The sequence below is a fragment of the Gorilla gorilla genome, chromosome 17, assembly GCF_029281585.2.
Source record: "Gorilla gorilla gorilla isolate KB3781 chromosome 17, NHGRI_mGorGor1-v2.1_pri, whole genome shotgun sequence".
Lineage (NCBI taxonomy): Eukaryota > Metazoa > Chordata > Mammalia > Primates > Hominidae > Gorilla > Gorilla gorilla.
Window position 1 is genome coordinate 109,038,895 of NC_073241.2, and position 13,437 is coordinate 109,052,331.

At 55.2% G+C, this 13,437-nt stretch overlaps 1 protein-coding gene across 3 annotated transcripts in view; it reads left to right on the plus strand.

The window, feature by feature from the left end:
* Nucleotides 1–13,437, plus strand: part of CTDP1 (CTD phosphatase subunit 1) — a 74,153-nt gene that overhangs the window by 34,372 nt on the left and 26,344 nt on the right. For all 3 annotated transcript variants that reach the window (XM_019014211.4, XM_004059573.5, XM_063699329.1), the window contains exons 8-10: nucleotides 977–2,014; nucleotides 4,020–4,161; nucleotides 4,320–4,526. In XM_019014211.4, coding sequence (XP_018869756.3) covers nucleotides 977–2,014; nucleotides 4,020–4,161; nucleotides 4,320–4,526 — 1,387 coding nt within the window. The remainder of the gene's footprint in view (nucleotides 1–976; nucleotides 2,015–4,019; nucleotides 4,162–4,319; nucleotides 4,527–13,437) is intronic.

Below are 13,437 nucleotides of genomic sequence, written 5' to 3' on the forward strand. Positions count from 1 at the left end.
CTGGGTATTGGGCCATGGCGTTCTGTAGAGAGAGTGAATGTGGGGGCGGTGGCTCTGCGGGGAAGAACTGTTCCCCGTGCGCAGTGGTCAGGCTGGGCGCTGGCTGGGGCCCCAGAGAGCAGTGTGGTTTAACTTGTCAGTCAGGCATGCAGCTGGCGTCCACCCTACGAAAGTTAAGTGTTTTTTGATCTTTAGTTTTTTGAAAAATATTTTGAGGCACACATTTATTGCTGTAGTCACTAAAATGGAACTTGGAGGTTAAGACCAGGAGAGGGTGAAACTAGGGGCATTCCTGTAGAAGGTGGAGACTTTCACCAGATGGGTGGGGTCAGCGTGGAGTTGCTGACTTCCTCCAGACCGTGGCTTGGGAAACCGTGGCCACGGTGGCACCAGGTCGTCAGGGGCTTACAGTCACGGTGGCGCCAGGTCATCAGGGGCTTACGGCAACGGTGGCGCCAGGTCGTCGGGCTTACGGCCACGGTGGCGCCAGGTCGTCGGGCTTACGGCCACAGTGGCGCCAGGTCGTCAGGGGCTTGCGGCCACGGTGGCGCCGGGTCGTCGGGGGCTTGCGGCCACGGTGGCGCCAGCTCTGCAGCCCGGAAACCTCTAGTTGTCCGTACAGGTGGAGGATCCCCCCTCCCCCCACATCCAAAGCTTTTTGAGTGCCCACATGGTGCTTAAAGGAAATACTTATGAGGGTATTTTGGGTTTTTCGGATTGGGGATGTTCAGCTGGTAAGTTTAACGCAAATACTCCAAACTCAGAAAAAAATTCAATATCCAAAACGTCCCTGGTCCCACGCACTTCGGGTAAGGGGTGCTCACCCTGTCCGGCCTCTTCACAGCAAGGTTGCCAAGGCCTGGTCTAGAGGGTGGTGGACTTCACAGCCATGGAGAAGGGTGCTGCTTTAACTTGGAACGTTATTTAATGTTTAATGCTAAATTGCGGTAACTTTTCCTTTTGCATGCATATTTAGTAAATCATTCTCGAGGCACTGAGGTCTCAGAGCAAGCTCCACCCGTGAGAGACCCTGAGGGGGGAATGCAGGCCCCTGGAGTGGAGCCCAGCAATGGCCTGGAGAAGCCTGCACGGGAGCTGAACGGCAGTGAGGCCGCCACCCCGCGGGACTCACCCCGCCCCGGGAAGCTGGACGAGAGGGACATCTGGCCCCCTGCCCAGGCCCCCACCAGCAGCCGAGAGCTGGCAGGCGCTCCTGAGCCCCAGGGATCCTGTGCGCAGGGTGGCCGGGTGGCACCGGGACAGCGGCCTGCCCAGGGTGCCACGGGCACTGACCTGGACTTCGACTTATCCAGCGACAGCGAGAGCAGCAGTGAGTCCGAGGGCACGAAGTCATCCTCCTCCGCCTCTGATGGCGAAAGTGAGGGGAAAAGAGGCCGGCAGAAGCCGAAGGCCGCCCCAGAGGGAGCCGGGGCGCTGGCACAGGGCAGTTCCCTGGAGCCGGGGCGGCCTGCAGCACCGAGTCTCCCCGGAGAGGCCGAGCCTGGCGCGCATGCCCCGGACAAGGAGCCCGAGCTGGGTGGGCAGGAGGAGGGCGAGCGGGATGGCCTCTGCGGCCTGGGCAACGGCTGTGCCGACAGGAAGGAGGCGGAGACCGAGTCACAGAACAGCGAGCTGTCGGGGGTCACTGCGGGTGAGTCCCTGGACCAGAGCGTGGAGGAGGAGGAGGAGGAGGACACGGACGAGGATGACCACCTCATCTACCTGGAGGAGATCCTGGTCCGTGTGCACACTGACTACTATGCCAAGTACGACCGCTACCTCAACAAGGAGATCGAGGAGGCGCCGGACATCCGCAAGATCGTGCCGGAGCTCAAGAGCAAGGTGCTGGCAGACGTGGCCATAATTTTCAGTGGGCTACACCCGACAAACTTCCCGATAGAGAAGACGCGGGAGCATTACCACGCCACGGCGCTGGGAGCAAAGATCCTCACTCGGCTGGTGCTGAGCCCCGACGCCCCTGACAGGGCCACACACCTGATCGCCGCGCGAGCTGGTGAGTGCTGCCTCCCTGTGCCCTGGGCGTGGTCAGGCCCGCGGGCTCCTTGCGGGCACTCCTTAGAGTTGGCATTGCTGTTTATCTCACTTTCAATTTTCAGAAACGTTTCCCAGAATCACCATCTTTTAAGAATAGATCATGACAGTGGGTGAAATTAGAGTTTGGGCACGTTCATGCTTTCAGACCGCAGTCATCGCACACACCATTCAGTGGTGGGAGTTACTCGTGTGTAGAAAGCTCAACCTTCTCCCTGGAGTAAGCCATGGCCAGGTTGGAGAACAGGGAATCAGTGATAGGGACGTAGTGGAGAAATTCGAGGCAGGAACAGGAGTTTGCAGGTAAAAGGTTGACAAACCCTCTGAGTTAGAAAACTAAATGCAAGGTTTCAGCTGAAACGTGCACAGAAGGACACGTTGTGGCTGGGAGGGCGGAGGACAGGCCTGCTGTCTCCCGACGGTGAAACCTGTCCCAGACGGGGCAGGCTGCTCTGACATGTTGAAACTTCTGCTGAATAAAACAACCTTTCAGCAATAGGTGATTCTTGAAGGAAGACTTACACCCTGGTGCTTAAAAAACCCAAATACCTCGTTATTCTAGTTATTCTCTGAAAATGCTCCCATAAGCACCTGGATTTTCCGCGAATGAAGATTGCGGTTCTGCTCCTCCAATCTGCTTCCTGTCCTGGCGGCCTTTCCTGAGAGGGCTTCTCAGTGCGTGGCCCCACCTCCGGGGCTCAGGAAAGCCTCGTGGGGTGAGCTCATCCCTGTCCACGCACGCTCCCTGACAGCAGGTGTGGTCTTATTTGAGGCCATGGCTCTGGCACGTATCATGCGGCGTTGGACACGCATGTGCTCAGTAAAGCATTTGAATCAAGGGTAAATGGAAGGTTCCATCTCAGTGTGAAATAGCCAGGTGCTAGCTGCAGGGCAGAGGCGGGCTTTCCGTGGAGCCCAGCGAGACCCTTGATCCCAGGAGAAAGCCAAGCCCTGGCCTCCTGTGGGCAGTCAGACCCTTCTCTCCTGAGCGCGGAGCCGGGCCAGGCTGGGGTCCTCCTTAGCCCCTCAGGTGCCCGTCTGCCCTGCCGTGTGCCTGCCCAGCTCCTGACCCTTCTTTCCTGAGCATGGAGCTGGGCCAGGCCGGGGTCCTCCTTGGCCCCTCAGGTGCCTGCCTGCCCTGTCCCGTGAGTGCCCAAGCTCCTGGCCCTTCTCTCGCATTCCTTCCTTCCCCCTGAATTGTGCTCACGTTTCCTTTTTGCTTCTGTGTTTGTGGCCTCACTGTTGAGGGGCTTTCCTGAACACATGCTAAGAGAGGTTCTCCTGCTGCTCATGTCACCCACTGTGCCCGGCTCCCCGTCTGAGATCCACCCCTTCCCACCATGGCTGCTTATCCCTGGCCTGGCAGATGGGAACCTGCAGTGGGCAGCCCTGGTGGGGTGAAGCCGGGTGAGGGCCCTGGTGGGGTGCAGCCGAGTGAGGGCACTGAGCCCTAGTGGGGTACAGCTGGGTAAAGGCCCTGAGTCCTGGTGGGTACAGCCGGGTGAGGGCCCTGAGCCCTGGTGGGGTGCAGCCGAGTGAGGGCCCTGAGCCCTGGTGGGGTACAGCTGGGTGAAGGCCCTGAGTCCTGGTGGGTACAGCCAGGTGAGGGCCCTGGGCCCTGGTGGGGTGTAGCCAGGTGGAGGCCCTGGTGGGGTGCAGCTGAGTGAGGGCCCTGAGCCCTGGTGGGGTACAGCTGGGTGAAGGCCCTGAGTCCTGGAGGGGTGCAGCCGAGTGAGGGCCTTGGTGGGGTGCAGCCAGGTGAGGGCCCTGGTGGGGTACAGCTGGGTGAGGGCCCTGAGCCCTGGAGGGGTGCAGTCGGGTGAGGGCCCTGGTGGGGTGCAGCCGGGTGAAGGCCCTGAGCCCTGGTGGGGTACAGCCAGGTGAGGGCCCTGGTGGGTGCAGCCGGATGTGGGCCCTGAGCCTCCAGTGCTGGCCAGGACAGCCTGACACAGCCGGGTCTCCTGCAGGCACAGAGAAGGTGCTGCAGGCACAGGAGTGCGGACACCTGCACGTGGTCAACCCTGACTGGCTGTGGAGCTGCCTGGAGCGCTGGGACAAGGTGGAGGAGCAGCTCTTCCCGCTCAGGGACGATCACACCAAGGCACAGAGGTGGGTCCTCGCTGCACCCAGCAGGTCCGTGCCAGGCGTTCCCTTGCTGGACAGCTGTTGGTTCATGCGCCTGGGCAGTGCCCACTGGGTGTCCCTGCGTGCCTGCCCCTCATCACCCGGACGCCCCGCTCATGGCCCTTGTTCTCTTCCTCCGACAGGGAGAACAGCCCTGCGGTCTTTCCTGACCGGGAGGGTGTGCCCCCTACCGCCTTGTTCCACCCGATGCCGATTCTTCCCAAGGCCCAGCCTGGCCCCGAGGTTCGGATCTACGACTCCAACACGGGGAAGCTCATCAGGATGGGCGCCCGGGGGCCCCCAGCGCCCTCCAGCTCCCTACCCATCCGCCAGGAGCCCTCTTCCTTCAGGTATGTGGCAGCCCAGCCACTGCCCCCAGCTAATGAGGGCTCTTCAAGCTTGCTGCTCCAGTCTGTTGGGGGGATGACGCCAGTTGCCCGAAGTGAGGGCGGGTGGAGGCTGCAGACGGTGACTCCCGCTTCCACCTCGTGGGAGCGCCGCCCCCGCTTGCAGTCTTGGGTCCTTTTGTTTTTCTCTCCTGTCTTGGGTCCCAAAACTAAAACAAAACCCCGACGATCAGCTTCTCAGATGTTGTCCAGGCACCCGCATGTGCCCACCTGTGGCCGCCCCGCAGAGCACTCGGACCTGGGAACACTCAGCAGAGAACGAGCAGAGCAGGGCTGGTTCTGAGCCCCCTGCCCCGCTCGCCTCACCGTCTGCTCTCCGCCGGCTCCACGTTTGCTGCTCTGCCAACCCTGGGCTGCCCTCTTAGTTTCCACACACAGCAGATGCAGGGGTGGTGGCAGTGGCGGCTGGTAAACAGCACTGTGAGGAAGGGAAATTTCATTGGACTATAAGGCGTTGGTAGCCGGGATCTGTGCTGCCCTGGAGAGGGGAGATTGCAGGCCCCGAGGGATGCTTCCTGAGCACGTGGCCTCTGTGCCTGTTTGCCCGCGTGGACCCGAGATCAGCCCTCAAGCCTAAGGTTGTGGCCCCTGCAGACCCCATGTAAATGGCTGTGGGACATTCTTGGAGATTTAAGTGAGGAGTCTTTGTTTGTACCATGGTTGTTGCTTTGAAATTCAACCAAAAGTTCAACTCAATTAAACTTGACCCAGGCAAGGAGCACCCACCAAGACCTGGTATGTGTTTGCCCCTGGAAGCCCTCTGACAGGTCACAACACCTCAGATCCTGTGACAGGTACAGAATGCAGGCTGCTAGAGGGAGACGGGTGCTCACGGTTAATCGGGAGATGGAGAGGTACGGCTTGATGTCCTTTTCGAGCCTTTCCAGGATCCAGCACTGTCCCTGCGTGGGGACGCTGAGGCCTGGAGTGCACGGCCCTCCCAAGTCAGGAGCAGGGGTGGCCAGGGCATGGCCTTCGCACAGTGGGCGGCAGCTCCCGAGCCTGGGTGGACAGGTGAGAAGGCCCCACCAGGCACCACGGCAAAGCCCAGCTGGCTTTCGGGAGAGGCCACTCCCTCTGGAAACGCGCTCTAGTTCCTCCCCGGTTTTCTGTTTCATAGATTGTGTTTTGTCTTTTACGATTCTGGAGAGCAGCGTGTGCCCCTCTCGGCTGATTTCATGGCCCTTGAGGTCATGGTGGAGAGTGTTGCTAAGAGGAGGAGTCGGGTCGGGTGACTGGGAGGTGGGCAGGTGCAGGGTGGCTGCGGGCAGCTGGGCCGGTGTGGGTGGCCTCCTGTGCGGCAGCCTGGCGACGCTCTGGGACCTAGGGGGTGGGGGGTTTGGGATGAATCTGAAGTCCTGCATCCTGATGACAGGGAAGAGGATCCCCAGCCACAGAGATGATGTCATCCCTGATGAATAGGAAGGTGTCCTCGTGATGATGTCACCTCCCATTAGGAAGGCGTCCTGGTGATGATGTCACCTCCTGTTGTTAGGAAGGCATCCTGGTGATGTCACCTCCAGTTGTTAGGTGTCCTGGTGATGATGTCACCTCCCGTTGTTAGGCGTCCTGGTGATGATGTCACCTCCCATCATTAGGAAGGCGTCCTGGTGATGATGTCACCTCCCATTAGGAAGGCGTCCTGGTGATGATGTCACCTCCCATTAGGAAGGCGTCCTGGTGGTGATGTCACCTCCCATCATTAGGAAGGCGTCCTGGTGATGATGTCACCTCCCATTAGGAAGGCGTCCTGGTGATGATGTCACCTCCCATCGTGTCCTGGTGATGCTGTCACCTCCCATTGTGTCCTGGTGACAATATTATCTCCTGTCGTTAGGCGTCCTGGTGATGCTGTCACCTCCCATTAGAAAGGCGTCCTGGTGATGATGTCACCTCCCATCGTGTCCTGGTGATGATGTCACCTCCCATCATTAGGCATGCTGGTGATGATGTCACCTCCCATTGTGTCCTGGTGATGATGTCACCTCCCATTGTGTCCTGGTGATGATGTCACCTCCCATTGTGTCCTGGTGACGATGTCATCTCCTGTCGTTAGGAAGGCGTCCTGGTGATGCTGTCACCTCCCATTGTGTCCTGGTGATGATGTCACCTCCCATCATTAGGAAGGCATCCTGGTGATGATCTCACCTCCCGTCATTAGGAGGGCGTCCTGGTGATGATGTCGCCTCCTATCGTGTCCTGGTGATGTCACCTCCCGTCATTAGGAAGGCGTCCTGGTGATGATGTCACCTCCCATCGTGTCCTGGTGATGCTGTCACCTTCCGTCATTAGGAAGGCGTCCTGGTGATGATGTCACCTCCCATCGTGTCCTGGTGATGCTGTCACCTCCCATCATTAGGAGGGCGTCCTGGTGATGATGTCACCTCCCATTGTGTCCTGGTGATGATGTCACCTCCCATTGTGTCCTGGTGACGATGTTATCTCCTGTCGTTAGGAAGGCGTCCTGGTGATGTTGTCACCTCCCATTGTGTCCTGGTGATGATGTCACCTCCCATCATTAGGAAGGCATCCTGGTGATGATCTCACCTCCCGTCATTAGGAGGGCGTCCTGGTGATGATGTCACCTCCTATCGTGTCCTGGTGATGTCACCTCCCGTCATTAGGAAGGCGTCCTGGTGATGATGTCACCTCCCATTAGGAAGGCGTCCTGGTGGTGATGTCACCTCCCATCATTAGGAAGGCGTCCTGGTGATGATGTCACCTCCCATTAGGAAGGCGTCCTGGTGATGATGTCACCTCCCATCGTGTCCTGGTGATGCTGTCACCTCCCATCATTAGGAAGGCATCCTGGTGATGATGTCACCTCCCATTGTCCTGGTGACGATATCATCTCCTGTCGTTAGGCGTCCTGGTGATGCTGTCACCTCCCATTAGAAAGGCGTCCTGGTGATGATGTCACCTCCCATCGTGTCCTGGTGATGATGTCACCTCCCATCATTAGGCATGCTGGTGATGATGTCACCTCCCATTGTGTCCTGGTGATGTCACCTCCCATTGTGTCCTGGTGATGATGTCACCTCCCATTGTGTCCTGGTGACGATGTCATCTCCTGTCGTTAGGAAGGCGTCCTGGTGATGCTGTCACCTCCCATTGTGTCCTGGTGATGCTGTCACCTCCCATCATTAGGAGGGCGTCCTGGTGATGATGTCACCTCCCATCGTGTCCTGGTGATGCTGTCACCTTCCGTCATTAGGAAGGCGTCCTGGTGATGATGTCACCTCCCATCGTGTCCTGGTGATGCTGTCACCTCCCATCATTAGGAGGGCGTCCTCGTGATGATGTCACCTCCCATCGTGTCCTGGTGATGATGTCACCTCCCGTCATTAGGAGGGCATCCTGGTGATGATGTCATCTCCCATCGTGTCATGATTATGTCACCTCCCGTCATTAGGAGGGCATCCTGGTGATGATGTCACCTCCCATCGTGTCCTGGTGACGATGTCATCTCCTGCCGTTAGGAAGGCATCCTGGTGATGATGTCACCTCTCATTGTGTCCTGGTGATGATGTCATCACCTGTCGTTAGGAAGGCGTCCTGGTGATGATGTCACTTCCCATCGTGTTCTGGTGACGATGTCATCTCCTGTTGTTAAGAAGGCATCCTCGTGGTGATGTCGTTTCTGGTCTTTAGAAGGGCTTCCTGTTGCGGGCTGGTTGGGTTTTTAATACAAGGTGTCTTTCCAACGCTGCTTCTCTAGCTCTTCGAGGCCAGCAGGTGCCTGCAGTTCAGTTTGTTTCTGACGCTGACGACCGACAGTTGGCATCAGGCCTTGAGTCTAGGGGCTCAGTCCCACCAGGCTGCCCTCATCTCGGACCCCCAGGCCACCTCACCGTCCAGCTTGGCCACAGTGTTGGGGGTCCCCACACACAGACTTGTGCAGTTTTGATAATCTGCTGAATCGGCTCACAAAACTCTGGAAAACGTTTCACTCAGCAATACCAGTTTATTTTAAAGGCTCAAGAACAGCCGAATGAGGGGGCGCCTGGGGCAGGGTCCAGAAGGGCCCTGAGCATGGCACGTGCCCTCTGGAAGCTCTGCGTCCTTTCATCTGTGGCGAAGGCATAGCTGATCCCACCCGCTGCCCACTTGCTCCTGCGAAGCCTCCTACCCTGGAGCTGCTGAGGCCCAGCCCACAGCCACTCTCACCACTGTGGTGATCCCAGGGACTGGGAACAGGTCTCTTTCTGTAACACCAGGGCTTAGTCCTTTGGTGCCACTCTTACTTCTTCATTTGACTTAATTAATTCCAACTCTCCAGCCAGTTGACAAAGCTCCTGGACGCTTCTGAGAACAGCGGGGCGGAACCTGGCCTATGGGATTGCTGTGGGCCAGTCAGTGAACGGGCCAGCACCACCTAGAGCAGAAGGATGTGGAGACCCCACCTCTGGGAAGTCAGGGTGTGTTCTGTGCTGTCATTCTAATCAGTAGAAGCACGATGGCAGGACAGAAACGTGCACTGAAGTGATACTGCTGAGATTTGGTTTCGAAATTATGTGATAATTTAAAGCAGCCACACGATCAGTACTGCGAACAGCACCTGTTCTTTAGATGCTGCTTTTCATACTGTTGAATAATATATCCAGGGGGGTGGCTTGCACTGTAGTCCCAGTGCTTTGGGAGGCAGACCCGCAAGGATCTCTTGAGCTCAGGAGTTCAAGGCTGCAGTGAGCTGTGATCGCACCCCTGCGCTTCATCCTGGGCCACAGGGTGAGAGCCTGTCTCAAAAAAAAATTTTTTTTAATAATTTAAAATAAAATCACAAACCTTTGACTTATTTTTTCTTCAGTGTTTTTATTTATTTTTTTTTTTGAGACGGAATCTTGCTCCATCGTCCAGGCTGGAGTGCAGTGGTGCAATCTTGGCTCACTGCAACCTTCGCCTCCCAGGTTCAAGCAATTCTCATGCCTCGGCCTCTTGAGCAGCTGGAATTACAGGCACATGCCACCATGCCTGGCTAATCTGTGTATTTTTAGCAGAGACGGGGTTTCATCATGTTGCTGAGGTTGGTCTCAAGCTCCTGTCCTCATTGTCTTAAACTACATAAAGTGGTTAAAGATTAGATACAAAACTGGTGTTTTAATAATTCACCCTTGCTTGAAGTGAGCTAGGAATTTCTAAGATCAATGAGAAAAAAGTAATTGTTATCTGAAAACAGACTTGCAGATGGTAAGCTGGATTTGAATAAAGTCAGACACTTTTACTTGAATGACACTAATAACATGGCAGCCAATAACTGTGTATGTGTGTTCTGAAATGTGTATAATTTACGTGAAAAGCAGCAGTTCAGTTTCGAATGGCACGTCATAAACAACTGTTTAGCCGTGCCTTCCGTGAGGAAGATGCACGCTGGGCTGTAGTTTATTTGAATAAGTTGACTTTTGATGAAATTTTCTTCTGATTTTAATGTGAAAGTGTAATTTACACCAAAATATCAATATTACTTCAGTTAATACCAGCTCATTTATACGAAAGGATGTTAATGTGATTTGTTAGGTTGCGATAATCGTCAGTTTGGTGGCGGGAAGCAGCGTTGTTGTGGCTGCAGCAGCGGGCCGCCTGGTCTGGGTGATTGCAGGCTGGATGCACCTTTGTCACGTTAAGGAAATGTCTCTCCCTTCACTTGTACGTGTTGGAAACTGAGTTCTCTTAAAATGAGCCTGGGTTCTGCTTTTTGATAGTTTTCAAAATTGATGAAACGACCTACTTACATCAGAAAAAAGGAATCCCTGTTTGAATGTCTCCCTCCCCAGGCTAGACATAGTGCTGGAAGTCTGAGGAAACGGGACCACCCAGCAGGAGTTCTGCAGGGCCTTCGTGCTGCGGTGAGGACCTGGGCCTGTGTGGATTGGCCACGCCTCTGGTCACACCCTACCTTTTCTCCGTAGGCCTCCATCTTGGAGGAACAGTAGAGTGTTTTCTTCTGGTTTAATCCAAGAGTCCCCCCTGCTTGTCTGAGTTCCTGTGGCGCCTGCCCAGTTCCCTGCACTAAATAGACCTGTGTCCGCGATGCCACTCCACGTGTGGACCCCTAGTGCCTGCAGGACCACTCCACCTGTATAAACGGGTCCAGCATGGTCTCCTGCAGCCACCCTCACACCCTTGCAACAGCACTGGTGCCCTGCAGCCCAGTTCCCCCATGGCACTCCTGTCTCACGGTGGGTCCCACGCCTGAGCAGCCCCAGGCCTCATCTGTCACGGGCATTGGTTGCCCGATTCCCCCATGGCACCCCATCTCACAGTGGGTCCCGCGCCTGAGTGGCCCCAGGCCTCATATGTTGTGTGCATTGGTTGTGCTGCTGTGGAGGTGGCCCCATCTCCCCACCCTCCTGAGAGTGGTGGTTCCTCATTCTTTTCTCGGAACCCTGTGCAGACCCCATTGTGACAGGACGCTTGGCCGTGAGGGCAGTTGGCCCTTCGTCCCTGGACTGGTCCTCATCTAAGTCTTTGAACGTTGTACGTTTTTTCTAATTCTGGCTTTGACCTTTTTGGTGCTGGGCTGGCAGGCTGGCTCACTGGGGACCTGGGGGTGAGTGGGAACATTCAGTTTTTTGGTTAGACTTTTTGAGATATTTGTAGATATACATGCAGTGATAATGCAGAGAGGCCCTTTGGACCCCTTATCCTGTTTCCCCTGTGGTTGCCTCTTGTGAAAGTGGGGAACAGGCTCACCACTAGGACCCACACAGACTCATCCAGACACAGAACCTTCACACCAGCTCCCCTGCGGCCCCTCGTGGCCTCAGCCGCTTCCCCTTCCCTGATCCTTGGCCCTCCACCTGCTGTCCCTCCCTGCACCGCGCCCTCTCCGCAGTGCTGTGTACGGCAAGTCGGCAGCCTTCTGGAGTTGGCCCTCCTCCCTCAGCCAGTTCCTGGAGCACCTCTGTGCCCCTCATTCATGTCCTTCTCTTGCGGAGCCGGGTCTCATGGTGTGTGGTGGAGCCATTTGTGGTTTCACCGTTCACCCTTTGAGGGATATTTGGGTTGTTTCCAGCCTTTGCTCTAAATGTTTGCACAGGTTGAGCCTCTCATCCGAAAATCCAAAATTGGGAATGCTCCAAGGTTCGCATCTTTCTGAGCACGAAGATTCGCACCTTTCTGAGCACTGACGTGGCCCTGGAAGGAAGTGCTCACCAGAGCATTCGGATTTGGGGTCACTGGTTGCAGATGCTCAGCCCGTAAGTGTAACACAGATATTTCAAAATTCAAAAATCCAAAATCGGAAACACTTTTGGTCTCAAGCATGTTGGATATGGGATGCTTAACCTATCTTAAGTTTTTATTTCTTTGGGATAAATGTCCAGTGGTAGATACAGTTGCTAAATTGGATGGTGAGTGTGTGTTTAGCTTTTTAAAGAAACTGCCAGACCTTTTTCTGGAATACCTGCATCATCATTTCATGTTTTCAGCAGCGGTGAGTGACCCAGGTGGCGTGGCCAGTGCTGTTTATTGCAGCCATTCTGACAGGTGTGTCCTGAGCTGGTTGTGGCTGTAACCTGCATTTCCGTGGTGAATAATGACGCATCACCTCCTCTGTTTGTTCCATCTGCTAGTCCTTGGTTAGATGTGTGGCTTACAAATCCTTTCCTCCCAGTCAGCAACTTGAGTTTTCATCCTCTAGAGGGTCTTTGGCAGAGCAAAAGTTTTTAATTTTCACGAGATTCTATTTATCACTTCTTTCTTTTAGGAATCGTGCTTTTGCTGTGAAGTTAACTAGTAGCCTAGTCCCAGATCCCAGAGATTTTCTTGATGTTTTATCCTAAAAGTTCTATAGTCTTTCATGTGACACCTCAGCCCGGGATGCTCTTGAGGGTGGTTTTCTGGCCCCAGCCGCATTGTCGCCGGCGCCGTCCTGCCTCCACGGCTGCTTCTGCCGCAGCGTCTCGAGGGCGCTCAGGTGCACCTGTGTGGTCTGTTTCTGGGTTTTCTGCCCGTAGATGCTCTTGATCAAGTTGGATTTCCTGTTTTCTGTGAGTTGTTATCACCAGTGGGTGTTGAATTTTTTAGGAGTTTGTTGATTGATATGATGGTGTGTGTGGTTTTTCTTCTTTTGCCTGTCAGTATGTGGTGGTCACATTGACTGATTTTTGGACATGAAAACAACCTTGCACCCCAGAAACAATTCCCGTTGGTTGTGGTGTATAGTAACCTTGATGCACTTCTGTGAAGTGTCTTTATGTTGACGTTGAGGGGCCTGTGGGGCTGCACTTGTCACGCTGTGTGCCATCTGCCCCCAGGTTTGCTGTGGCTCCCGTGATGAGGTGGGAAGCGCCCCACCCTCCAGCATCCCTGGTGAGACTGTGGACTTGCCCCTTCCTTTCACACATTCGGGAGAATTCTCCAGTGAGACCGTCTGGTCCTGGAGATTTTATTTTTGCAAGGTTTAAAATTTCATATTCATTTTCCTTAACAGTTACAGGGCTTTTCACAGGACCTGCTGTGTTTGGGTGAGTTGTGGCTGTGTTTTTGAAGGAATTGCTCTGCTTACCTTCTCTATTTTTTTTTCGTTTGTTTTCAGCCTCCTTATTTCTTACTTTCCTTCTGCTTGCTTTGGGATTATTTCTTATGACTTTTGTTTTGACAGTCAAGTGTGGTCTAGAGAACTCGAGCGGAGTCTCCGGTGCTTGCCCGGATTCCTGCTTCCGTCCTCACGGGAGGTTCCCTCGGAGTCCCTTCCCTCCTGACCTGCCCTGCAGTGTCCATCATGCTCTCAGGGCAGGCCTGGGCCCTCTCCAGTCCCTCCCTTGCTGGGGGACGTTTTCACAGGACAAGACTCTGGGTTGATCTTCCTTTTTCTCAGGGCCTGAAAAACATCCGGCTTCCTTCTGGGCTCCGT